The sequence below is a fragment of the Vicugna pacos genome, chromosome 7 (assembly GCF_048564905.1).
Source record: "Vicugna pacos chromosome 7, VicPac4, whole genome shotgun sequence".
NCBI lineage: Eukaryota > Metazoa > Chordata > Mammalia > Artiodactyla > Camelidae > Vicugna > Vicugna pacos.
The window spans coordinates 38,328,815-38,355,992 of NC_132993.1; the positions used below are offsets into that span (position 1 = coordinate 38,328,815).

Consider the following 27,178-nt stretch of genomic DNA (forward strand, 5'->3'; position numbering starts at 1 on the left):
AAACTTAGACGTGTAAATGTGTGTGTCTGTGTTTATATGGACAGGCATGTTTATGTAGATGTGTATATGTGTGTGTGGATAGAGACATTCATAGATACGGACATCTCTTCATGCAAATATATAAGCACACAAATGCCACATATGCTCAAATGCATAAATGTGTTTACGTCTCTCTACATATAGTATGTTGTTTTCCTTTTTACCAAAGCACAGCAGGTTATCATACACAGTCTTCGTTTTGTCCCAGGGAACCTGCAGCCTATGCCCCTCCCTGTAACCTCCCAGCTGAGCACCTGACCTCACACGGGTCCTGTCCGAAGCCCTTGTCCAGCTCTGTCTCACTCAGCAAGACGGCAAGTCACTTCCTGCACCTCCCATGACCAAGCGTCCGAGCGGCACCTCCACACTTCTGGCTGCACGTCTGCAATATTGCCTTCTAAAGCAAACATCTGCCCAGCTGCCACTCTCAAGACAGGGCCATCCACTGCCAAGACATTATCTTTTTTTTTTAGTGTACTACTTCAAAAGATAACAACATGAAAGCATGTTAAAAAAAAAACAATTTATTTCAGTAACAAGCCTCAGAAAGAAAGCGTATGCCTCAAATTTTTGTACTCACAAAAAGAGAAACTGCTCTTATGATCCTCCCGATACCCAAGCCGACTCACAAATGTCCTGTCTTCAAACCAGAGCTCCATCATCCCTTCCACTTACCCTGTTAACTCACAGACTCACATCAGGGATACGGTCGAAGCCACTGGCTGCCCCTTATGTGCTGAGGGTGGCAATACGGAGAACCAGAAGGAATATAGGGTTAGGAATACAGAGATGTATGAATTTAGAATACAGGGATATAGAAATTGAGGTAGAATATAGGTCTGGAGAGAATTCATAAAGCAGGAAAACTTGGGCAAGTTAACCACATCTTTGGGTTTTTCTTTCTTCAACTGAAAATGAAAGCAGGATTTCCATGGGCTTGAACTTCACCCTCTGATGTGTTTCATTCAGCACACATTGTGTTTAAAAACACATAAAATCTGAATGGCTTGAGTACATTTGATAGGTGACCCCTGGCCGTATAATCTCTAAGCTCACTTCCAGCTCCCAACACTGGATAATTCTATGTGACTCTCACTGGCAGAACTTCAGGAACCTTCTATCCTCCTTGCCACCTTCTAAATTTCCTCCCCAAGGAGGCTCAGCTGCCTAACCTTGGCACATCTTTATGGAAAAAACCAATTCACCCAGGTACAGATTTAAAATTTCCTACTGAAATGTGTCTTCTTTTTCCTCAATCTACCCATAAGAATGAAATTAAATTAATTAAAAAAATTGTCAGAAAACTTTACGGCTACCAATATGGAAGAATTAAAATAGAGAAATATTTAGTGGCAAGTGGAAATTGCTTGCATCAAAAATAACATAAAGCTATTCAACTAGAATTAGCAAGACAGGAAAAACATGGGAGTTGAGTCTGAATATGCAAACTCATCTTCATCTTCATTAATAAATCACTTCTGTGTTTGTATACAGTGTTACAATGTGATGTGCACTCTGTGCTTTACATGTTTATATTTACACATGTATCTCTAGCCACGCCTGTATCTATCTACAGATAGGTAACAATAGGCACGCATATCCTCTCAATTCTTCCCTCTCTCTTCCTCCTTTCCTTCCTTCCCATCTTCCTCAAACAAAAAGCATCACCCTTGGTCACGTTGACTTCAGTCTGGACTCTCTAGGTTGTGTGTGCACGTGTGCTAGAAGGGGGAAGTATTTTGGAAAAGACATGAAGAAAAATGACAAATACTATGATTTAGGGTGCTCCACATATGATTCTGCTTTGGTGAAATTAGGATGCTGAAGTTCCCCATGTATTTTTTTTTTAATATCCTGAGATGAGTACTGTATGTTCTTTATTACAAAAGACTAAAAGTTTAAAAAATATATGGTTGTACTAACTCCTTACTGTAAATAACTTGGAACAGCTGCTTAAGACTGGATTCCACATCATCACCAGTGCCATACTCACCCCCAAGGATTTTACTACAAATTAAAAATACGATAATAAAGAAGTATCGCACGTGCCAAGTTCCTTTTTCCTTCCTGAGCACTCTGAAGAGATCCTTAGTGTATGAATTACAAATCAACAGCACTTAGAAAGGCAAGTCTGTGGCTTGGTCTCACTAATCCCTTCTCCGCCTGAGCCCACAGTTTCGGTAGGGGCCCTTTCCTCCTGTCTATTTCCCCTCAATGTAATTGACCAATCCTCAGATCAGCTTCTCTCTGAAGCAAACTGCGTTTATCTCCATCTGCTTCCCATTTGACTGCACTGAAGAACTCAACAGCTGCCTTAGTGAGAAGCTTCTCTGGCCCAAAGAGCAAAGGGTAAGTATCCTCCCAAAGAAGAAGGTGGAGGGAAGTCAGCCTCTCTCCCTCACTCTTCAGACCAGGGGTTCTCAGTCAGGAGTGGCCGTGTTCTCCAGGACACATGAGGCAATGTCGGAAGAGATTTTTGCTTGTTACAACTGAGGGAGGTGAGCGCTACCAGAATCTCATGCGTGGAAGCCAGGGATGCTGCTAAACATCCTACAAAGCACAGGACCCCCTCCCCAAAGAACCGCCCAGCCCAGAATGGTAACACTGCCCAGGCTGAGAAACCTGCTTTAGAGGCACGAGCTGTTCCCTTGGTTCCACACCAGGAGGGAGAGGAGGAAAGACTGTCAAGAGAATCAGGGCTGCTCTTGGTGAGTCCCAGCCACAGCGAGCCAGAAGGAACAGCCTTGGAACATCCAGGGCAGTACTTACAACACAGGAACACTTGGTACATTTGTTTCCTTCTGGCTGAAATTCCTCCCCTTCTCGATACTGCACCCCCTCAAACACGCAGCCTGGAAAGCAAAGGAGAAGATCAAATTAAGACAGCAGCCTTGATTCAGCTTGACACCATCTTTCTACCTACTGCTCATCCATCCCCCACCTCACCGCCCCCTAGCACAGTGTCCTTTCCAACCAGAGAACGAGACTGATTCATAGTGGAAAAAAAATGATGAAGTACCAAAGATCGACATGAGCCCAGAAATCTGAAGAAGCCAGAAAGCATCTAAAGCACCTGGTTGGAAGCCCAAGCGAGAGCAGGGCAGGGTGGCGAGCCCAGCAGCATCTGAGGAGCTCCCCATGACCACCTCGACCAAGCCGGGGAGACAACCCCAGACAGGCCAGAAGAAGCAAAGAGAAGGTCAAGTGAGAGAAGTCAAGGATGAGCCAGGGAGCAAATGACACAAAGAGCTGCCACTTGGAGAGGGCCAGCAAGTGCCCCACCTCTACCATACCCCTGATCTCACTCCATCTTCCATGGCCTACAAAGGACAGACTCGTCACCATCCCAGCAGATGAGGAGAACGTGGCCCAGAGAGAGGAAGCAGTGTACCCAGCTGGCAGGTGGCAGAGTTGGGATGCAAACTCAGCTCTGGCCCACCGGCCACACACACAGAGGGTCAGACACCAAGACGAGAAAGGACGAAGGCGAGGCAGGAGGTACCACACCGGTTTTCAGTCCCGCCCTCTGTGCTGTTAAAGGGGTTATGATGCCCTCACCAAGTGTGGCTGAAAACAGGACCAAAAGCCCATGAGTTGCCTCCTATTCAGAGAGATGCTCAAGTCACTGCTGTATTCTTAAGCAATCTCACCGATGACCAGAAGCACAGGCTGGCTGGTAACCTTGTGTCACATGCGCCATGGGAGGACTGTCAGCTAATGGCAAAATCACCTTTCTCAGGACTGTCCTTAGGAGATGCTTTGCCAGATTAGCTGAGGTCACTTTGCACATCGTAAACAGTGCTGGGAGCAGCACCACTGATGGGCAAAACACAACAAAGGGGGCTCTTGGGAAAGACTGACAGCAGATGTTCAAGGCCTGTCAACAGAAGTCATCATCAGCACCCACCAAACTCTCAGAGCAACTGGTTCCTGACAAAGGGAAATGAGCCCAGAACCACCTGATCTGGCCACTGGACCTGTTCGTTTAAAGCTAGATATGGGGCCCTCTGTTCAACTGAAAGGCATGGAGACAAATGCTCCTGGAGTTGAACAGCTGGGTGAACTGTGGTTTTAAGATCTTTCTGATCCCCATACCCAGAGCTAGCTATCAGCCACCTCCTGTGCCCTTTGATGCAGGGCGACCTGGTAAGCTTGGATCCCTCCCCATGGCTATATCTCAGCACTGCTAATAATGGCAGGTTCCCAGTCATCTCTTTTCAAAGGACACTTCCAACAAAGGGTCTTCAATGCTTTCATATATGTTTGCACCACTGGTTCTGTCATGGGGGGTTGCTAGACAGGTTAACCACAACAGTCTACATTGAACAATTCAAATAAGGAGATTTTAAATGAACATCGCATGCAAACTGTTCTCATCACAACCCAACCTCCTTGAGTGAAGAATCAGACAGAAAGAAAGCAGCAGACAACAAGAATGCTCTGAAATCTGTTTCAGGAAGAGACTGACCACAAACTGTACGTGTTTGTCATTATGTGGAATACCATTCCATGATCAAGGACAGATGCCAATCCTTCTGAATTACCAAGGAGAGCACCCCGGGGCTTCCCTTAACTGTCCCTATCTAGACTTGGTTGAGGCCTCCTTCCCAAGACAAAGGATGACGCATTCCGGATGTGGCCTCTCCTCAGTCTTCTGATTTGCATCCCAAAGGTTGGCCTTTGATAGTAAGGAGAGAGAACAAAGTTGATTTTTGACCCCCTCACCAAGGGCACAGTGCCTGCCCGGGTGTCAGAGGACTGGTGTGTGGCACCAGCAAGCTAACTTTTAACAATTTGCCTCCCGACGCATCTGCACCCAAATAGAACACTTATCATGTGTGGGCTCAGGGGAGGTAGTGCAGTACGGTGGCCAGGAAGCAGCAGCCAGAACCCAGCCCCACCTTTGGCCCTTACTCACTCAGGGGCCCTGGGCAGGGACCTATCCTCACTGAGTCAACTTTCTTTCCTTGTGAACTGCAGACAGTTCCTCACCCCTCACTGGATGGCGGTGAGGACTTAGCACAACAGTGTACAATGTGCAATCATGGAGCTCAGCCTTTCCTTCCTGGGAACTCGACCAAAAAACAACATGAAAGAAGCAACCGCTCAAATATGATAACTTCAACTGCAGAAGTAAATTCACTCTGCTGTTGGTATATGCACACTTTCAAAGGCAGCCTGAAAATATGACTGTCTCCTAAGTGAGAAGGAATGTTACATATGCCGAGTCGATTCTGTATCAATAAAGCAGCGGTCTCCTTGACACAACTGAATGCATACTTAGGAGCTACAGTAACTTTTAAATCTACATGGCATATAAAATTTGCCCTGCTATCAATCTCAGGCTTGGCTGTGTACAGAAATTTTCTGGGAGGCCTGAATCTCACCCTCAGAGATTCTGACGGAATTGGTCTGGGATGCAGCCTGGGCGTCAGATTATTTTCTTAAAACTTCCCAGGTGATTTTCATGTGCAGCCTAGAGAACTACTGAGCTAACTTGATAAAGACCCTTTAGGCATTTAAGAATATGGTTACACGGTACAAAGCATTCAGTGCATTCAGAGGAAAGGAGCACTCAGGCAAACTGTCTGATAGACACAAAATAACTGAATTATAGAAAGAATTATTTCACTTTCAACCAGTTTTTGGCCTTCACATAAGCTTATCCAATAATACAAGCTTCACAGAAATACTAGTGTGAAAAGGAAGTCTGGCTCAATAAAGGCTGTCCAGGGAACTCAGGGAGGTTAGAAGTAGTGGAGAGAGACTGTCCCTGTTGTCATTCAGAGAGAAGAGAAGGCTGGACTCTGGAAGGGACCCAGGTCTGGGCGCCTTGCCGACTGTGTGGAGGAGAATGGCAGGAGGGGAAGGGACCGGGGGCTCATCTTCACAGAGCATCCCACTGCGATGCCTTCCCCATTTCCCGGGAAGGTTCGCAGAACAGAAGGCCCTTTGGAGATTAACTTCAAAAGCAAAGCGAAGTAGTTGTGAGTATCGCCTCCAGTGAGGAAAAGCACTCAGAGTAAAACCCAAAATGCAGAACATCTGTCGAAGAGTAGGGGCCAGGGGCTTAAGGGATCAGAAAAAAATATCTCACCTCAAAATCCCTGGGCTTGTACCTAAGGGCAAGAAAAGATGCGGGAGGCCTTTGTAATCCTGTTCAGAAAAGTAAGAGGAAACACTCCAGTCACTGGAAAGCAAAGATCCCTTTGCTGTCAGCGAGGCCATGGAGCCCTCTAAAAAGACAGTGGGTCCCACTTGCTGTACCACACGGAAAACTGAGACCAGCAAACCCCTCAGCTAAATCCACTTAGGGACACAGCTCCCAGGGTTCAAGAAACATCTGGTCACCTCATCACCAATGTGAGCTCTGGCCAAGGTATTGCAATATGAGGCAGTAAAAAGACATTTCTGGAAGCAAGGGCAAGCCACAGCCTTTCCTTCCAAAATAAGCGTTACCTGTGGCTCTGTGGAGTGGAAAACAGGCCTCCAAGCCCGGAGCATCCACATGCCAAGACCTACAGCACGTTGCAGTCATCCTGGGCACACCAGAGAGTCCAACCGGACATTTCTATGCAAAGGAGTTTGCTCTCTAAACCCATCAGGTACACAGATGTAAAGTGAGAAAAATTCCAGGCGGGAGTGGGGAAAATCATGCACTCTTGAGAGAACTCAGAGGGATTTCAACAGAATCGTGCTGGACCAGGGGAGGGGGTCTTGCCGCCTTCCCCTTCCTGAGAGTGTTACCTGGACATGTGGGGCAGCACGTTCCCAGATGCTTGGAAGGGTTTTTACAATGAACGACACATCGCACCTCAGACTCTGTGACAACGCCTTCCTGAAAAACAGAACGCCACAAGCAAAGTCAGCCCAGAATTCCCACGTTTGGAAAGTGACCAGAGTAGTAGAAGAATCCGGCCATAAAAAGTGTCAATGGGGGATGGGTGTCAGGTCCAGAGGGACAAGGCACAAAAGAGGTCTGATCTCCCCAGCTCACCCCACTGACACTTTCCATGTCAAAGTGCAAAGCCCGTCAACCCTTCTCTTTCCCGTCCTAGCTCTTTCTCTTTGGCTCTAATTTCTTTCTTTCTTTCAAATCCAGTATTTAAGACCTCTGTCAGTAGCTGACGGAATCCAGCTGTTCATTCACAACTGTTTCAAGTTTTCAACACTTAATTGTATTTTCTATAATTGTTATTACACTTTAAGCCATTAATTATGAGGCACAGAGTACAAAATAATACCCCAGACTGGCATCTGGAGACCTAAATCCTCATCACCCTTCTAGGAATAACTAGACACCAGCTCTGCAATCTTAGAAGTTTCACTGAGCCTCACCGAGAGCCTAAGTCTCAATCATCAAATGAAGAAATGAGATAAAACTATTCTACAGTTCATACTATGTTACGCCAAATTAGACACCTTAGATTTTATTAATGAAGTCAGGGGACTCATTGCAAACTGATCTTGGGACCTCAGTATTTTAATGTCAGTTGAAATAGTTTTAAAATTAATTTTCAGAGTTGGTCTTTGATGTTCTCTATATTCTCTACCCATTGTAGAAAATGGATTGTTTAATTTTGTTTTGAGGGGAGAGAGTAACATAAGCTTAAAAAACTAGGTAATATGTAACAACTTGACATCTAGATAATTTTCTTCATCCTGTCTGCTACTACGTCATCTCAACCCAACAAGGAAGTTTATATCCTAAATGTCTTCAAAGGTGTCAGGCCTGAGGCTTCCACTTCCAGGGGAATTTACTATGGTCTATATCACATTTGGGAATGAAAAAAAAATGCAAAAATGCCAGCAATACACAACATCAAGAAAAAAGGAACTGGGCTTTAGTTATACAACTGAAGCAGTGCAGAAAGTTGTGGCCCAGGATCAATTTCCCCTTGGTATCTGCAATCCAGATGGAGGATTCAGGTTAGTTCCCAGCATGAATTTCCCATCTCTGATCTTTAGATTTTCCTCTTTCAATAAGACACTTAAAGTGGAAAATAAAGGTACATTTTCCACTATCGGAACTCCTTTGGTAGGAAGATATAAGAAAAAAGCTAGAATTCAACTCAAATAGAAATAAACCAGATCACTAGACTAGCTGTTATCTGTCTGGTACCCGGTCGTACCCAGTCCACGTAGGATCTACAAGAAGTGTTTTAAATGACAGTGTTGCTTATTCTTACAACCACCCCATGAGGTGGTACGCTTCTCATATTCCGGGGGATGAAAGTGAGATCTGGAGAGGCTAAGTAGCAAGCTATGTGGGTGGCAACACCCATATTTTACTCACTACACTATGCTCTCTCTTCTGTCACTGACTGTGCCCTGAGATGAGAAGATCTTGGAGAGAGGGGTTGCAATTGTGTCATTCTGCAGAGGAGCATCTTAAATGAAGACTTCCCTGCCAGGTACCAGCAAAGAGAAGAGTCGTTTCCCGCATTCATAGACAAGGTCTCCGTCCTAAAGAAGGAAGACAGTCCACAGATACGAGCTGAGCAGAGGAGCAGATTTTTGTAACTACCTTAACAGAGGCTTACTTTTATGGTCATTGAATGAAATGATACTTTAAAACTAGCTAGCAGGGCTTGGGCAAAGTATTATAAAAGGAGAAAAATTAAAAGGCAAAGTTCATCCTTGGTAGCTAAGGTCCCCTTTCTGTGCTTCATCCAACAGCTCAGCATTTCCTGACTTCCAGGGCCACTGGCCTTTAGTATCTCTTCCAATCACAATTCACTATTCCTGCATCCTTCTCTCTGGGCCCTGCTGAGTGGCTCATGACCAAAGAGGATAAGCAATAGGAGTTTCAGTGTCCACAACTGATGATGGCTTAATATGTTATTCAGTCAACAAAATTCCTTCCCAGATAATAGTTTTCATTTAAATGGCCTTTGTCCAAAGGTAGCAACTTTCACCACTGGTCCATGCAACTTGAGCATCTTCAAGACTTCTGACTGTTGTATATAAATGTTATACTACACTCCAAAAGGCGTGCAGTTGTCCTGTTTAAAAGATAATGTAACCATGGCTTTCAGAGCATCTCTGTCAAACACTGGAAACTGCGTCAGTCAAGAAGCAGGGTGGGGAAGGAATGGTGCAAATTATCGAATGAATGTGGGGGTTTTGATGTTATTAAAAGTCATTACTGTCATCATTTTGTTCCATGAAGCTGATTGAGTGTCTAACCCAAAGTAAAAATTCAACAAATATTTATTGATTCAATGAATCTATTATTCATATCTATTCTACCCCCAGCTTATTTTCATAAATACTTTAGATTTCTACATAAATAAGCTGGATATTTAACTGAATAAATAACTGAAAATCTTACAAGTGAACATGCCCACTCTGGGCATATAATAACATGATTACATACAATTCAGATTTCAATAAACTGTCAATATACTTGAGATAAGATCAGAGAGAATTATGCACGATTCTACTCATCCTTCTCCTTTAAATGCAAAAGCATATCCTTGGACAGTGGAATGAGGCTATGAGTAAGACGATTTAATGGCATCTTCTGTACAGAAAGTAATTTTTTAATTATGTCAAAATGAGATGAGCATTATTTTTTTTAACAGAGTATGTCTTTAGAGGTAAGGAGTCTAAAATTGAGATTCTTCATTTCCCCTTTGGTTTATCTTACTGTGTTTAAGACCTGTGTAACGATTACAGCCATGTGGAAACAGTGCTCTTTTCAGAGTTCAGCAAGCACCAGGCACAGTGGGCTCCTTAGTAGCTGGGCTGGTGGTTCTTAAATTTGTCGGGCTGAAATCACTGGGGTTACAGTGTACTAATTGCTTTGATTTAATACAGTTTACAGATTGGCTCCAGTTCAAAATGGTTTTGAATCAAAGAGGGAAAACATATATCCTCTAACAATACCTCTTTCTGCTAACAAGAATTCATGTTTTGCTCAAAGCTGACTCACAGGAAGACATGAATTTCCCCCAAGGACATATGCATCTTCTCAGAGTTTTTCCAGGCACAGTTTAACAATGGTGAACAATTCTGCTGTGTGTTTCTGGAAGCAAGTCCTATGCGCTATCTATCCTATACCTGTCTTTTTATGGTGAATGTCACAATAAATATGTACAAGGAGACAGTTGGTTTTCCATTTGTTTCTCGTTTGTTTTGCTTTTTTCTTTGGCGTTTTGTTCTCTGTTGTCTGCAAGGGGTTTCTGAGGAGGAACTTTATGGATTTCTTTTCACTGGAGAGTAAAATAGTCGGACTTTACCTGACACTGGCGCAGGACACAGGGTTCAGCAAGACTCTGCCATTTGAAGGAGCTGTTATAGGTGTTTCCTTCATAGGTACAACCTAGACAGAAACACAGAAGCAGGAAAAAAGGCCAAGAATGAGTGTGGGTTTCCTTTATCTTTGGAGCAAAAGAAGTTTCATCTCCTAAGCCAGAACTAGTGATCACAGGAGCCATAGTGCTCTTTGGATATTTTCCTCCAAACACAACTAAGCCTTTTAAATAACCACTTGGCTGTCGCTTAAATTAATTCTTTGACTACTGAAAAGATTAACCTCACAGACTATATTTTCAGATGGAAAACCATGGATTGATGAACTCTCTTGGCCAAAACGCATAACCTCGTGACTTTATTTATGCCTTGTGAAGTGTGAGGAGAACCAGAGCTAAAAACACCACTGTGAGAGGGGATTTTACACAAGACTAAATGAACTCAAGATTGCTGAAGGTCAAGAGGGAAGTTTAAAAACATGGGAGGAAATAAAAGCAAAAAAATTAAAATAAAGGAAATGATTACAAAATCCCATACCTCCCTAAGACTCTTGAAAGCTACTGTCGTCAACAAGTGAAACCTCCCAAGCCTTGCCTCCCAGCTCTAAGAACTGTGATTTCATATATCACTTTGATTTTACTTTTAGGTAGTGAACCAGATTAAGGAAATCTGAAGCTAACAATGTATGGATTATCAAATATCCATTCGCTAGCCAAAACAGAAGTCAAGCTCATTCAAAGTCAAAGGCCAGAGATCCTCAAAAAAGGAAACATGCCAGTTAGTTTAAGTCCCTCAAGAAAGAGCCAAAGAATTAACAGTGCAAGGATTGCAGCCTAGATTTTGATTTAGTTTATCCGAATAACACCCTCCACCCCACGAGTTACATTTTCAGGGAAGATACACCTGTCTATGCCTCCAGTCACTGCGTATTTGATTATTAGGAGCCCACAAGGCAAAGGATTTACCAATTACAGTCCAATTACTCAGCCCAAAGGGTATAGAAGCAGGAACACACACATGGGGTAACGCAGAAATAAAAAGGCCTGCCTCTGTATACCAATGATTGGCTTCTGGCAAGCCAATCAACCTCAGTTCACATCAGGTTTTCTTGCCCAAGATACAGAGAAGAGACTCATCTCCTTCCTTGAATTACTTTAGATACTGCTGTAGTAATGAAAAAAAAAAATCCTCAATACATACAAACAGAATAACAGATGTAAGAAAATTTCAATAGACATTTTCATAAACATGGAACCATGATCTGAATTCCCAGAGAATTATGAATGATTGAAGATAGCTCAATAATACTCTTCTCTCCAGTTCCTACAAATCAAATTACTAAAGTACACAGCTGATTGGAAACATATTAGGGAAATGCTTTCACTATACATTTTTTAATTTCCTTTGCATGAAGTGTTACAGCGATGAAATGTTCAACCACAGAAACCCCTAGTACACTACAAATACTTAACGCCAAACCCAGAATGAATACAGTAAATTTTCAACAATGAAAACCAATAGAAAACAATTTGGGCTAGCATAAATCTTACGGAACAAATGCACTTACAACAGACATGCCATGTGCATGTCTGATCCACTGCCACAGACTCACTCGGATAATAAATAACTTGTTCCGAGAGATGGAGGCAGGGAAATCAGAGGACCAAATCCAATTCATGTTAAGTCCAAGTAAATATGAAACGCCTGCCAAGTCTGCCAGTGGAGTTTCCAAATATGTTATATATTTTCATCCTCTGGATTAAAAAAAAAAAGACACTGAAAGAAAGAGTGATTTTATGCTGCTAATAGGGCAGGCAAAGGGCTTGCCTTTCTCACTTTGGAGGAAGTATAGACAAGGCAGGAAGCGCATACCCAGAGACTGTTCCCAAACAATGCCAAGCCATGCGCAAGGGCTCCCAGGAGTAGGGCAGGCCGCCCTGGATTATGTTACACAATTCAGGATAAAAGGTGTTGGCGCAAGTGGTCCACAACGCAGGGAACCCAGCAGTGTTTTCTGTTTCAGACAACTCAACTGTAAGGCCGGCTCCTTCGCCAGTTTAACGTAGAAACACCATTGATTCATTGCTTAACTGCCCTTGAGACATGTCAGTCTACCACACCCGAGTCCGTGTGGTAGACTGTGCCAAGTGTTGGATGAGTCTGAGTGACTGAACAGCCTCAAAAACATCCGTGTTAATCTCCTTCACAAGTGGAATCCATACCTTTTCCTTCTTCAACTCCCCTCAAATCATCAACTGGTTTTAGGGACTCCAGTAGACCAAGCATTCTGGTAGATGTCATATGTAAGGGATTCTTGGGGATAAGACAATTTTATTTACTTATTTATTTATTTATTTTTCTTCTTCTTCTTCTTCTTCTTTTTTTAATCTATTTTCATACATAGTGGCTAACATTTGCAAATAGGACAATTTTAAAATGGACTTTTTTTTTTACTGCTCTTTGGGTTCACGTTCTACGCAACACATGTTATCTTCATGAAAGACACCAACATGAGCAACATGAAGACTCACGTATACATACAATCAAAGCGAACCTCAGATTTACCACAATTACCTCTTCTCTGTAAGGCAAATTTCTTTACAATAAAATCTATTTGCCACCAACTTTATGTTGCTAATAGGGCAGACAGGCAATATCTTGTCCCTCTTTTCATTGAAACCCCAGAAGAGGAATGTATTAAGTACCTGTTATTGGCCTGGGTAAAAAGAGGGGCAAAGAAAAATTTTCCATTCACACATTGAGGCAGTGTTTCTCAAACTACCTCTAGTGGAAGACAAGTTTGTTTCAGAACTAGAAGCAAACTTACAGAAAATATATTTCCTCTCCTTCATTTACAGATAAGAATATTTGCACAGAAAGATTAAAGTGGCTTACTCAAAGCTAGAGGCATTAGGTATTAAACTAACACTAGAATCAGGTCCTACATGAAATCCACGTTTTTACATCTAGGTCTAAACTGGCAGTATTATTTGAGCACTTTCTAATTGACTATACCCTTTGCACTGAGGACTTAACGGCCTAGGAATAAAAATCCACTCTGGCCTTATGAACATTAAATGCTGGCAGATTTGGGAACTAAATGAAAGGGTGGGTAAGAAAAGCAGGCAGAGGAATGGTTAGTCAAGCAATAAAGCAGCTTTCCCTTTTTCTTTAAATATTTTTAAATCAGCTTTCGACAATAGAATTATAAACATTCATTAGTTTTCCTTTGGTGATAAAAAGCTTTTCAGATTTCACAAGCTTCATTAAAACCATCTATACTACAGCAGGAGGAAGTGGTTATTTTCTGATAAAATCACTACAATACATCTAAATCTGTGGTTCTCAATCTAGGGTGATTTTGCCTTCACCCTTTAAACCCCCTTCAAAGGGATTTTTCATAACGTTAGGAGATATTTTCAGTTGTCACATGTGAGGGTGAGCACATAGAGGCCAGAGGTGATACTAAACATTCTACAATGCACAGCGAAGAATCAATCAGCTCAAAACACCAATTGTGCCAAGGCTGAGAAACCCTGATCTAAACCATCACACATAGCCCCGAATGGTTCTTCATTACAAAACTAAAATAATACAAAAACAAGCCTAAACTAGCTACATTTTACTTTTGCATGTATTTTGGCTTTTTTTAATACTACATATTTTCAGGGTCGGGAAGAATTTCAGAGCATATTTTTAAATACACATACACTTGTAGAGAAGCTTGGCCTAGTCAACTATTCAACCCAGAAAACAACATGGCAATGGAAACAGGAAGAACACAAATAAATTGAATCCACAGTTAAGCAATAAAACTCATTTTTCCTATTAGTTGTGGCCTTTTTCAGCAGCCACATCATCCCAAGGGAGAGAGAACACCACACATTTTCATCATTCTGTTGTTAAAATAGCTGTTAAAAATCATCAGGTCCATAGAAAATAGCACTGGCCTTCTAATGAGCCTTAGCTCCACCCAGTCTCACCCTTCTAGTCTTAATCCTCTCTATTTTCATGTTAACATTAGCCTAAGAGCAGAGAACTGGATCTTACATTTGCCAATAACTTAACCCCTGACAACAAACAGCCTCATGAAGTGGTCCCAATCTACCTTTCCAGCCTTTTTCCTTCATTCCTGGAACTCCATCTGGGTCCCTGGGATTATCTACCTTTCCCTAATGATAATGAACTTGAATGCTTCTTTCCATAGGTTCAAGTTCTTCAACCAAGGCTATCCGGCTTCTGCCTCCATCACTGAAACATCACTCTCTTGGGCTACAGCTGCCCTACTAAGTGCCAGATCTATGGGACACTCTGTCCTTATCTTACAGGGCTTCTCTGTGGCAAGTTGACCACATTTTCCTTTTTCCTCTACCCACCCCCACACATCTTCTAGATGCTCTCTTTAAATTATATATATATTTTTTTACGATCTTAAAGGTTTTATTTAGCTAAGGGAAAATACACCTCCCAAAACAGGAAGCAAGCTGATTCAAGGGCAGATAACAATGGTCTTTTTGCCCCCTTCTCATACCCGTGCTCAGAAGTGGTCTTTTGATTGATTGATGGCTTTAGCCCCTGGAGTGCTTAGTCATGCTCATCCTCTTTTGTGCATGTCCTTACCCATGATGCACACAGAAAAACCCATGGTGGGGGCCTAAACCACAATGTTAATTATATTACAATGAGAATTGGATCATATCCAGTTAAGTCCTTGTTACTACCACCCAGTTGCAGCCAGGTTCCAACTGATTTCTTGCTGGGATTCAGTTATAGAGGAAGTAAAGCCCCTTTATGCTGAAGGTGGGCATACTGCCATCTTCCGGATCATCCTCCCTCTCCTCAACCTTATCTGCCTGGTGCTCCCACTTATATAACCACCCAACACTCCCTGGTACAAATCCTTTCTGTCCCTTGTTTCTCTTTTGCAGGATACAGGTTTCATTCAGCTTCCTTGACCTTCCCTGAGTTCCAAAGGGCAGATTCAGACAGTTGCTAATCAGGGAAGGGAGGGAATGCAGAGACTAGGGAGGAACAGTCAAGAAACAATAGTGCAGCCTTGGGGCAGGGTCCTGGCTCCTCATTAAGGAATATACATAATAATATCTATCCCTCAAAGAAACTTAAAAAAAAATTAAAAATAAATAAAAATTTCCAATTATATTTCCATTCCTTCCACTCCTCCACTTCCTCAACTAAGCTGCTGGTTGTTCCTCACCTGGACTATTAACAGCAGGCTCACTGGCTGCTCCTGACTGGGATAGGGTCCCTTTTCAAGCATCCTCCTTGCACAGCCACCAGTGTGTGCTCTTTCAAGTCCAGGTCTTCTTAACTCATTCACACACTTTAACTATCAGTGACTGATGGTTCTCAGCCAGGCTGAATTGTACACTGGTACTTATCCCCAACCTTTCTTCTCTAGACCAACTGGATCAGAGCCTCCGGAAGTAGGAAGTGGAAGAGGAATCTAACTTGCAGCCAGGATTGAAAACTACTGACCTTCAATATAAAACTCAAGCTGCTCAGCATATACAACTATCAGGTCTGGCCTTGACTCACTTCTTTATTCTCTTATCTGCTGCTCCCAAACTCACCACACTGCAAACATGCTGCACTTTGAATTCCCCCCCAAATATGGCCAGAGAATCTCATCTTACTGAGACAGGAAGGAAGGAAGCAGAACACAGCCATTCAAGGAATGATGTAGCAATTAACATCACAATGGTGGAAGATTCAACCCCCAGGAGGCCTTGAGGCTCAAGATGGTGGGAGATTTGACTTCTAGTAGACCTTGAGATTCATCATACACCTATTGTAATATATTAGCATGGGGAATAACATGCCCACAGGCGCCAAGACAGTTCCAAGGCTGACCATAAAAGGTCAAATAGGGGCCAATGGCCAACTTCCTGGGAATTCCAGCCCCTTCCCAGGGTAGTTAAAATGGTCCTCCCACTTGTTAGCATATAAAGCTACCAAGCCCATAAAAACTGGCAACAGGGCACCTCATGCTCCCTCATCTTCTGAACACGATCTGCACTCTGTGAAGTGTGTAACTACTTCTACTCTAATCTGAGCACCCAACCCCCACACCTTGTGGCCTTTCTCTTGCCTTTTGAAACAGCTTACACTCTATGCATTATTTATCTCTCTAAATAAATCTACCTTTACTCAACTGTGGCTCACTCTTGAATTCTTTCCTGCAGGGAGCCAAGGACCCACACTTGGCGGGGCATGTCCCAGGGGCTCAACCGAGACCTGGGACATGGCCATCCTCTCGGCCTACATCCATTTTTCCTGCATCGTTATGACTTTGAAAACACTGGCCCCTTCTTTGAAAAATCCAGGTCTCATCCATTCCCTCCATCTCCATCATCCCCACAGTGACACATGAGCCATCCAGGCTCACCTTATTTGCCTGGCTAACTCCTCCTCCAAGACTCAACTTAGGTCACAGCCTCCAGGAAGCCTTCCTGGAAACTTCCCCACTGAGGGAGGGTGTGCTCCTGTGCTCCTTCTCCAAGAACATCTGGCCTTTCAAATGTCTATTTCTAGGTCGTTTACAGTACTTTCTGTGTAGCAGGTATTTAATAAATGTTTCATTTCACTGGTAATAAATAATAAGCACCAATATATAGCTATTCCTGTAAACCACAGAAAAAAAATACATGCAGAAAGGATGAGATTCCTTGGCCATCACATATTCTCCTTTGGCAACTAGACCAGTTTCATGCACTATTCCACCACATTTTCCTGGAGCAACTCAGATGTCAAAGTCTCTCACTTCTTACACCGACCCCCTTCCCAACTCCGCCATGGACCAGGCCGGCTAGGGCTGAACACAATGAAGGAGAGTCCTTGAGCATCCCAGCACCTACTCTCCCCTAGAAATGAGAAGCCTATGAACATATTCTCAGTCCCCTCTTCCCACACAATGCAAAGCTCATTTTTAATTTTCAGGAGGATTCTTTTCTTTTCAAAATCCACTTTGGTCTTCCAAATACTGGTTTATTCTTGTCTCTCTCTCTTTTTTTTTTTTTTTTTTGAGGTGGGGGTAGCATGCAAACTGCCATATTTATTTAAAATTAAACCAACCATGGGGTCTTTGAAGTCAGTTCATGCCACATGGTCCAGGGAAGCAGGGCAGGGCCACCTGATCAGGCAGCCCTACCCCCTGGACTTGGTCAATAAGCCCCAAATTACCCCAGACCAATACGATCTTTTTAATGAACCACTTTTTGGACACTGGTCTCCAGGAACATATGGAAGTATAATCAAAAGGGATAAACATAAAATCTGACTAGTCATTCTAGGGCTTAAATCGTGTCCTTAGGAATTCATTTAAAACAGGCTTTTATGATTCTTCAAGGCTGTACCTACCATGAATCCTGCAGGCAATTTTGCTTATTTTTAGCTAATGGGAATTTTATAGTCAAACCATTTCTTCAATTCCAAGAGAAAGAATCAGGCCCGTGAACTGAGTTCTTAAAGAGTGGCATGTGACCCCATGCCACAACATTCTCTTTTTTTAGTTTTGTTTCTTTTTTTTTTTACACAACATTCTTTTCTATAGATTTTTGGTTTTGTTTCCCAATGATGAATTAAAAAGATGATCGAAATGAAATAGTCAACAATAGAAAAATAAATGGCAGAACACTATTCAACTTAATTTCTGACGGTTTTATGAATAAAATCCTAAAGACACAGAAATATCAGATGAGTACAGATAACCTGTCAATTCAACTCACTCTACCAGTATATAGGAACACAAAATCTCCATGTGACTTACTTGGATTTCTAATCTATGGGTTTACTGAAGTCTGTAAGGTGATGAAATTGTGGCTTACAGGACCCATCTCATAACTTTATAGTGTTGTAATACATACAATATCTGGTATTGATGTTAAGGTAATAGGACAGATTCTATGAGCCACAAATAAGTTAGGTTTCTATTTGATAAAATATGCTTTCAAACTTTTAATAATTTAATTAATACAATAAAGGAAATATGCAATGCATGAAGGACAAAAATGCTTGCAACAACTTTTTCTATATGAGCCACATCCCTCATCATTGCCGCATTTGATCTGGTCTTAACCATAAACACTTCTAAATCCGAGAGTGCTTCTACCTCTAGGCTGAATCAGCACTGCAGCAGCTACCCTACTGCCAAACAGCCACCCTATTGCCAAACAGCCAGCACTCACGGCTTCTCGACAGGCAAAAAAGAACTAGGCTGAGCTCATACTGAGCAAAACTGGGAGAAGAGGGAAAACCAGGAGAGACTATCCTGTGAAGTCATAAGCCTGGTTTTCTAATGTGGGCAGGAAAATGTCACTAGAGGTCATTTCCAAAGATGAATTCTAAAAATATGTTCAGAAATATTATGTAAATAACCCTCCAACAGGAGAAGAGAGAACACTAAAAGCATTGCATAATTATTACAGGTGAGCTGAGGAATTGTACTTGGAATTTTCACTTGTGATTTAATTTATTCTCATAAAAAGCATTCTTGGGCAGAAAACAATTTACCCCTGGTTTTTAAAATGTGGAACCAGACTCAGAAAAGCGGAATTACTTGGGGTGGGGGGATAGCTTAGTGGCAGAGTGCGTGCCTAGCACGTACGAGGTCCTGGGTTCAATCCCAAGTACCTCCATTAAATAAATAAATAAACCCAATTACCACCGCCCCCCAACAAAAAGTTTAAAAAATAAAAAGGAAGAAAAGCTAAATTATTTTGTCGAGGTCACACAGCCACTCTTTTTCTCTTGCTCCAAAATCCACCTTCATGAATCAGGTCCCGCCAGGTGCACCAAAGAAGCTCAGAAAGTGGCAGCTTCAAGAGGAGAAATGATATCCCTGGGGAGACGATGTGCTGTCTTTCACTTGCTCACTTACATGACACTGTAACATCATGTTCCAGCGATGTCTGAAAACCAGTGTCATAAAGTAAAATGCAGGTTTTGTGGCTGAAGATTCAAGACCTGATTCTGTGGATTTACATTTAAACTCTGTTCTAAATGCCTTTAACTTTGGCTATGAACCACGTGATGCCTCAGGCCTTTTGACAATAAGAAGCAACAAATAACGAGGGATCAAAAGATCAAATTCAAACATCTCAGGTCGGATTCATGCATTTTTCAAAACAGAAACATGTTTCACAGTTTGGGGTGCACAGGAGCAGCTTAAGAAAATAAAATTTAGTTGAAGACAGCAAAACAACCAACAACCTCATGGGATAAATTATGGCGGCTACAGATTCCAAGTCACGAATGGAATCCTCAGTCTCCCGAACATAATTTCAAAGATATCAGTGAAAACCTCTTTGACCAGCAGAAAGAAGAAATGAGTATCTAACACACATATGAAACATCATTTGTGTGACTAATGTAGTGCCCTGCATCATTTTTATACTTTGGGAAGCACATTACACAGATGTAACCTTTATGGTTGACTGAATAGAATGTGTATGGTTCACCGAGAAAAAAAAATTGTTGGGAATATTTTACCACCTCCTTTTTCCTTTTCCTTTTATATTTTGAAACAATTATAGATTCACAGAAAGGTATAAAAAATACATATATGGGGAGGTTCCACATACCCTTCACCCAGCCTCCCCCAGTGCTGACATCTTGCATGACTATTGTACAATATCAGAATCAGGAAATTGACATTGGTGTAGTCCACAGAGCTTATTCAGATTTTACTGATTTTATAAGCAATCATATGTGTGTGTGTGTTTGTGTATGTGTGTGTGTGTTTCTATTCAGTTGTATCATATGTGAAAATCTGTGTAACTAGTCAACTTGTAGAACTGTACTATAACCACAAGGCCCTCTTAGGCTATTCATTTATAACTACACTCACTCTACTTACAGCCTCCATCCCTAAGCTTTGGCAACCATTAATCAGCTCTCCATCTCTGCCATTTTGTTATTCAATAATGTTATATAAATGGAATTATACAGTATGTGGCCTTTTGAGATTGGCTCTTTCTTCTCAGAATAACTCTTTTGAGATCCATCCAAGTAGTTGCATTGATCAAGTTTCTCTTTTTATCACTGAGTAGTATTCCATGGAATGGTTATACTACAGTTTGTTTAACCACTCACCCAATGAAGGACATCCGGGCTGCTTTCAGTATTTTGGCCTACTATGATTAAAACTGCTGTGAACATTTGTGTACAGAATTTTGAGTGAACACAGGTTTTCATTTTACTGGGCTATACCCAAGATTGTAACTGCTGGGTTTTATGGTAAGTGTATATTTACTTCTAAAAGAAACTGCTCTAGTAATTTCCAGAGTGGCTGAACCATTTGACATTTTCATGAGCAATATATAAGAAATTTTCCACATCTTCACCAGTATTTGGTGTTATCATGCTATACATAAAATAATATGTATTTTTTCAAACTTGTGGTTGCCAAGGGGGGTGGGGTGGGAAGGGATAGACTGGGAGTTCAAAATTTGTAGATACTGACAGGCATATATAGAATAGATAAACAAGATTATACAGTATAGCACAGGGAAATACATACAAGATCTTGCAGTACTCACAGCAAAAAAAAAATGTGACAGTGAATATATGTATGTTCATGTATAACTGAAAAATTGTGCTCTACACTGGAATTTGACACAACATTGTAAAATGACTATAACTCAATAAAAAAAGTTTAAAAAATATGTATTTTTTTAGCCATTCTGATAGGTGAGTAGTGCTATCTCACTGTGGTTTTGATTTGCATTTTCCTAATGACTGATGATGTAAAATATCTTTTCATGTGCTTTACTGCCATCTACGTATATTATTTGGTGAAATACTGCTTCATATCTTTTTCCCACTTTCTAATTTTTTTGTTCTCTTCACAAGGTCTTCCACAAAGCAATTTTTTTTTATTTTGATAAAGTCGAATTTATCAGTTTTTCCTTTTTATGGGAAGCGCTTTTGGTGCCAAATCTAAAAACTCTTTGCCCAAGCCTAAGTCTCAAAGATTTTCTCCTACATGCTTTTTATATATGTTTTAGAGTTGTACATTTCACATTAAGTCCATGATCAATTTTGAGATAATTTTTGTATAATATATGAGGTTTAGATCACATTTCTTTTTTTGCCTACGGATGTCTAATTCTTCCAGCATCATATGTCAGAAAGGTCTATCTTCTTCCACTGAACTAACTTGTCACCTCTATTAAAAATCAGTTGGGCATATTTGGATGAGTCTATTTCTGGGTTCTCCAGTCTTTTCCATTGATCACTGTGTCCATCCTTCCACCAACATCAAACTGACTTTATTGCTATAGCTATGCTGTAAGTCTTGAAATTGGGTAGACTGATCCTTCCCACTTCCAGGAGCCTCTCCCACTGCAGGATGAAGCCTGTCAGTGTTTGCCTAGTACATTTTGGGGAAGCATTCATCAAAAAGCAGTCCAAGGACCAAAGGCATCCTTAGGGGGCTTGTGAACATCAGATTCCTGCAGCCCATCTTTTGCCTCTTATCTGCCACCTTCTTTACCTGGGCTCTTTTCTAGAAAGTCTGAGCAGAGCCTCATTTGCTTGGGATGATTTTAGAACTATGTGGTCAGCAGAAAGGATGTCTGATTAAATAGCCCAACATGTATGTAGAGTCTGCTGGGAGGTTGGGTGTAGCCCTCTCTGATCTTATACCATGAAACCAGAGGTAGGTCTTTGTTACATTCGAAACATGGGTAGATAAGGACATTAAAGAGAAGAACTCACCCTCTCTAAAACAGGACAAAACTGAAAAAGACCTTAATCTGTGGGCAGACTCTGTACAAGATACAGCAAATATCTGCCGAGAAAAGCAGTCACTGAGGGACGTGGTCATACCTGGAGAGGAAGGAGGAGGAATCTCCACCAAAAGATGAGCCTCCACTTTGACCAATACAGAGCTGACGTGGAGACACATCACGGGAGCTCTGTAATGTCAATCTCCTGCACTTCCCAAATCCAAGAGGAACCAAGGACTTCTGGATTTCAACAAAGGCTGACCGTAAAAACTGTATTTCTTTTGTTAGTGACACTTGTTAAAAAGAAGAAAAATACCGAACACACGGTAGATAGTCAGCAGTGTGCTCCTAGTGTTTAACAATCAGCTCTCCAGAGGAGAAAAGCCCTGATCTTTTAGTGTATTCCAATTTCCAAGGTCTAAATACGACCACCACGGTCAATTCTGAGCTAGCAACACGATGTCACTGAACACAGAGTTAGAGAAATAAGCACTTCAGAACATCACTGTATACAGAACTATTTATTTTAACATTAGAGGTCTGTGAAAATTTTTCTCTTCCTAACAGCAGGCCATGAACATTTGGCTAGAGTTTAAGCTATTTTATTGGCATCAGAGGTCATGCTGTTTATTCTATAAACCTAGATAAAATACTTAAGGATACCAACAATCACATCTTTCCAGTTATAACATTATATCTCACCTTCCTTCTCCTAAACCTGGTATACACAAACTCATAATTTAATCATAGGAACATTCATTCCAGTGGCCTCCAAAATTGTTAACCAAAAGAAATACCTAGGGGCTAACAAAGAACAGAAATGCCCAGTGGAAACAAACTAAATGTCCACTGATGGATGAAAGGATAAACAAAATATGGTGTACACATACTATGGAATATTATTCGGCCTTAAAAAGGAATGAAATTATGATACATGCTACAGCATGAATGAACCTTGAAGACGTTACGTTAAATAAAATAAACCAGACACAAAAGAACAAATATTAGACAATTCCACTTTACAAGGCACCTAGAATAGGCAAATTCATAGAGACAGAAACTAGAATAGAGGTCACCAGGGGCTGCACGGAAGGGAGAATGAGGAGTCACTAATGCGAATACAGGTTCAGTCTGGATGATGAAATAGTTCTAGAAACAGACAGTGGTGATGACTGCACAACGCTGTGAATGCACTGAATGCCACGGAACTATACACTTTAAAATGGTAAATTTTCTGCTTTGTGTATTTTACCACAATAAAAAAAAAATATGCCCGGGCCTCACTCATTGGAAATTATGTTTCACTTGGTCTGGAGTGGGACTTGAGCCCCTGAATAATTCATAAACAGCCCTGGCAATTCTAGCCACATTCAGGGTCAAGGCCTCTGCCTTTTACAGAAGAGGAAACCAAAGCCCAGAGAGAAGCAGCTTAGTGAAAGTCAAGTAACTAGAAGTGGCAACGCTGGGAATTGATTCCAGATCTAGTTCCAGGTCCAGCCCCCTTTCCCTTCATTCTGCAAATGACTGAGTCTATAACTATTCCATCCTGAGGCCCTGAGGCACAGAAGTTCCCTGTCTAGATGCCTGAAAATAGGACCCCGGTGTCTGCACTTAGCATTCCAGTGTGGTTTGAAATTGCTACACTGCATTCATAGCCCCATCAAGGTGGCCATCCACAGTCTCCAGAACCCCAAACTTCAAAACCTCCAAGTGTATTTTTAAATATGATCCCTCTGCTGGGCCCAGGTACGGCTCGGAGGACGTCCAGACGTTCTCAGGTCATCAGAGGGCTGCCTCATGTGTTAAGCATCAGCCGGTCGATGCCCAAGCACGTCTGCAGATAAACATCTGAAGCCCTTTAACCGCCAAGCTGCTGGGAACATAATTAGATGGCCCTGGTGTAAATAAGCCCATCCGAGTGAAGAAGGCACTCAAGTTCATGAGCACCCCAGTGCACTTTGTTCACCTTCAAGATCACACGGTCCTGTTCAACGTCAGCCGCTCCAGCAGATACATTTCTACAGCAAATACACGTTAGCTCTCAGGGTGAGATACCGCTCAAAAAGACAACCTAAAATATTTGATCAAAAAAAAAAAGAAACTTGTGCCTACTTCTAGAGGGACTGGCAGAGAGTATTCTCTGACCAAAACCCAAAAAGAATGGTTATAATTGCAGCATGATGGTCATCTTTAAAATCATAAATAGATGCATGTACATTCATGCACCTTCACAAATAGATACATTTCACACATACAGACTCACCCTTCATTTTGCAGTTGCCAAACTAAAGCAGCAAATAAGAGAGAACTTAAATAGAACTTAGGGGCTTCTGTGTCAAATTATTTCTTCCCTGTAGTCTTTGATGATGCAGTCCAACTTTCCATTCAGAATACCTCGCTTTATTTTCTCAGTTTAAGAGCCTCCATGAAACAATGCTATTAGATCCCTCAGAGGATATAATACCGTTTCGATTCTAAGACATTTTGAGATGGTAAGCATAGCGGTGACTCCATTCCCATAGCGAAATATAAGATAGGAGGGGCGAAAGTTATTTTAAAGTGCAGAGCGTTTTACTCTCCACGGTGGGCAAGTCATAAGCAATCACAGAACAGTTTTCAGAGCAGCTGCAGAAAACTCAAAGCCAAATTAAAAGTGTGCTTTCTCAAACATGTAGAGAACAGAACAGTGGTTATCACAGGGAAGGGGAGGGGAGAGCGCAAAATGGGTTAAGACATCAACCATATGGTGACAACGGGAACTAAATTTTTAGTGGGGAGCACACTGTAGTGTATACAGAAGTAGAAATATAATGCTGTATACATGAAATTTATCTAATGTTATAAACCAATGTTAACCTCAATAAAAATAGATAAAAAAATTTTTAAATGTGTTTTATATGATTTTATACAAAGAACCACAAAATCATATCAAAATGATGGTAACTAGGGAATCTGAAGTCATGACTATACATTATCTGCTAACTTTGCACAATACAGTGAAAGATCTACCAAAAATTACATTTAGGTTATCACTAAGTCTACAAGTACTAAAATATACTACAGCCACTACAACATGAGAGTACACTTAGGCTATGGTGATTTTAGGGATTTTTTTTAAACCTCTATGGAATTCAGTGAAAACCAGTGAAGTGTCAGGAGATTGGAAATGGTTTCTAGAGATCCAGCCATTTTTCTTTCCTATTTATCCATTTTTATTCTCTCTGTAATTCTCACTCAACTTTTTCTAAGTCCTGCTCAATTCTGAAAAGGACTTGAGATGTATGGCTTAAAAGTAATATATTAAATATGCAGTTGCTATGATGAGACCCAGACTGAACTAGAAAGACTAGAATTTGGTTCCATTTTCCTTTCTCTTCCTTGCCTTTCTCCAACTTATATTCAACTATTCTGTGACAGGCACAGTGACCACGGCTCAGCATACTACAATCCCTGCCCTCTCAGAACCTCCAGTTCAGCTGGAGTTACAGAAATCAAAATGAGAAACCACAGTTGTGCCTAGCATTTAGAAGGAGATAATTAATTCTATGGCAAGTAGCCATGGAGGCCAGGGGCTGATGCCTGAAGCGAAAGCTGAAAAAAGGGTAGAAGTCAACTTGATGACACAGGGTGGAAAAGCCACCAGTCAGAGGGAACAGTATGTGCAAAGACCCATGACAAGAATCAGGCACGGAACACTGAGGGAAATAAAAGAACATCTTTCACCCGCAGGAATCCAGAATGAGAGGAGGCTAGAGGGATAAACAGGAGCCAGACCTTGCAGGCTGGTGGCCACCTAACTAGAGGAGAAGAGGGAACAGCCAAGGGGGAGCACTTACTAGCACTTGAGTGCAGGGTCCATACGGTATATCCTAGCTCTAAGGGCCATTCTTAACAGTTGCTTCTACATCCTGTGCATACCAGAGCTGCTCTGAGTACAGCTGGTAGATTCTAAGGTGACCCTCAAGACTTCTGCTCCCTGATACATCCACCTTGTGAAATCCTCTATCCTTGAGCATGGGCAAGACTTGTGAATGTGACGGATGTCACTCCCAAGATTAGGTTATGTCCCATGGCAAAGATGAAGAGATTTTGCAAGTGTAATCAAGATCCCTAATCAATTTCACTATGAGTTATTAAAGAGAGAAATTATCCTGAGTGGGCCTGACCTAATACATGAGCTTTAAAAAGAGTCTACAGGTCAGAGAGATACTCTCCTGCTGGCCTTAAAGAAGTAAGCCATTCTACAGCTGTGAGGAACCAAATTCTGCTAACAACAGCACAAGCTTAGAAGATGACCTTTAGCCTCAAATGAGACCTCAGGCCTGACTGACCTTGACTGTAGTCTTGTGAGACCCAGCTAAACCATGCCCAGAATCCCATGAGAACTGTGAGGTAATAAATCCCGTGTGTTATTTTAGGCCACTAATTTTGTCATAACCTAACAAGTTATGGCATCAGCAGAAAATTAACAGACTGGGCATTTGTAGCTGAAGGCAGCTCTGTTAGGCTGGTAGCCATGGGAGAGGAGCCCACCTTCTGATACAGCTGCCAGGCAGACATTTGATGGCAACACTTTGCATCACTAGAGGACCAGGGCCACCATCCTCCTCTGTCACAATGAGGAACATTCACAACTTGCCCACTTCAGAAAAATAAAAACTGATGCAGCCCAAGTCAGCAGCAAGCCTTGGAAATCTAATCTTCTAACTTAAAGGCAATCACAAACTCCTTAAACTGCCTTCCAAAATCCTATGGAATCTAAAACCATGACACCATGAATGAAAGGACTGAAACATATTTGATGGGGAAAGCAGATCTGTGTTTTAAGTTTTCTCACAAGTTTTTAACAACAAAAACAGATTTTGGAATGGATGATTTTAATGTTAACAAGATCTTTTCAAACAAATAGGGTCATTTTTATGTAAATGCCAAAACAGCCTGGTTTATATTATGGGAAACTAATCTATGAAATATAACATTTTATACATCTTTTTTTCAGTTAGGGAAAAGGAGGGAGGAAAAGAAATCTCTCAAGTTTCCCATTTTGGTTTTTTTTTTTTTTTTGTCTTTAAAAACATAATAATAAGGTGCCTCGTTAGCACAGTAGGTAGGGCATCAGTCTCATAAAAACATAA

The 27,178-nt window shown here is 41.6% G+C and overlaps 1 protein-coding gene across 4 annotated transcripts in view; it reads right to left on the reverse strand.

Annotated features, from left to right (window-relative positions):
- The window catches only part of BMPER (BMP binding endothelial regulator), a 233,619-nt gene that overhangs the window by 162,975 nt on the left and 43,466 nt on the right, over positions 1-27,178 (reverse strand). For all 4 annotated transcript variants that reach the window (XM_006201883.3, XM_015237306.3, XM_072964689.1 and 1 more), the window contains exons 4-6: positions 10,284-10,366; positions 6,787-6,877; positions 2,809-2,891 (exon numbers count right to left, since the gene is read on the reverse strand). In XM_006201883.3, coding sequence (XP_006201945.2) covers positions 2,809-2,891; positions 6,787-6,877; positions 10,284-10,366 — 257 coding nt within the window. The remainder of the gene's footprint in view (positions 1-2,808; positions 2,892-6,786; positions 6,878-10,283; positions 10,367-27,178) is intronic.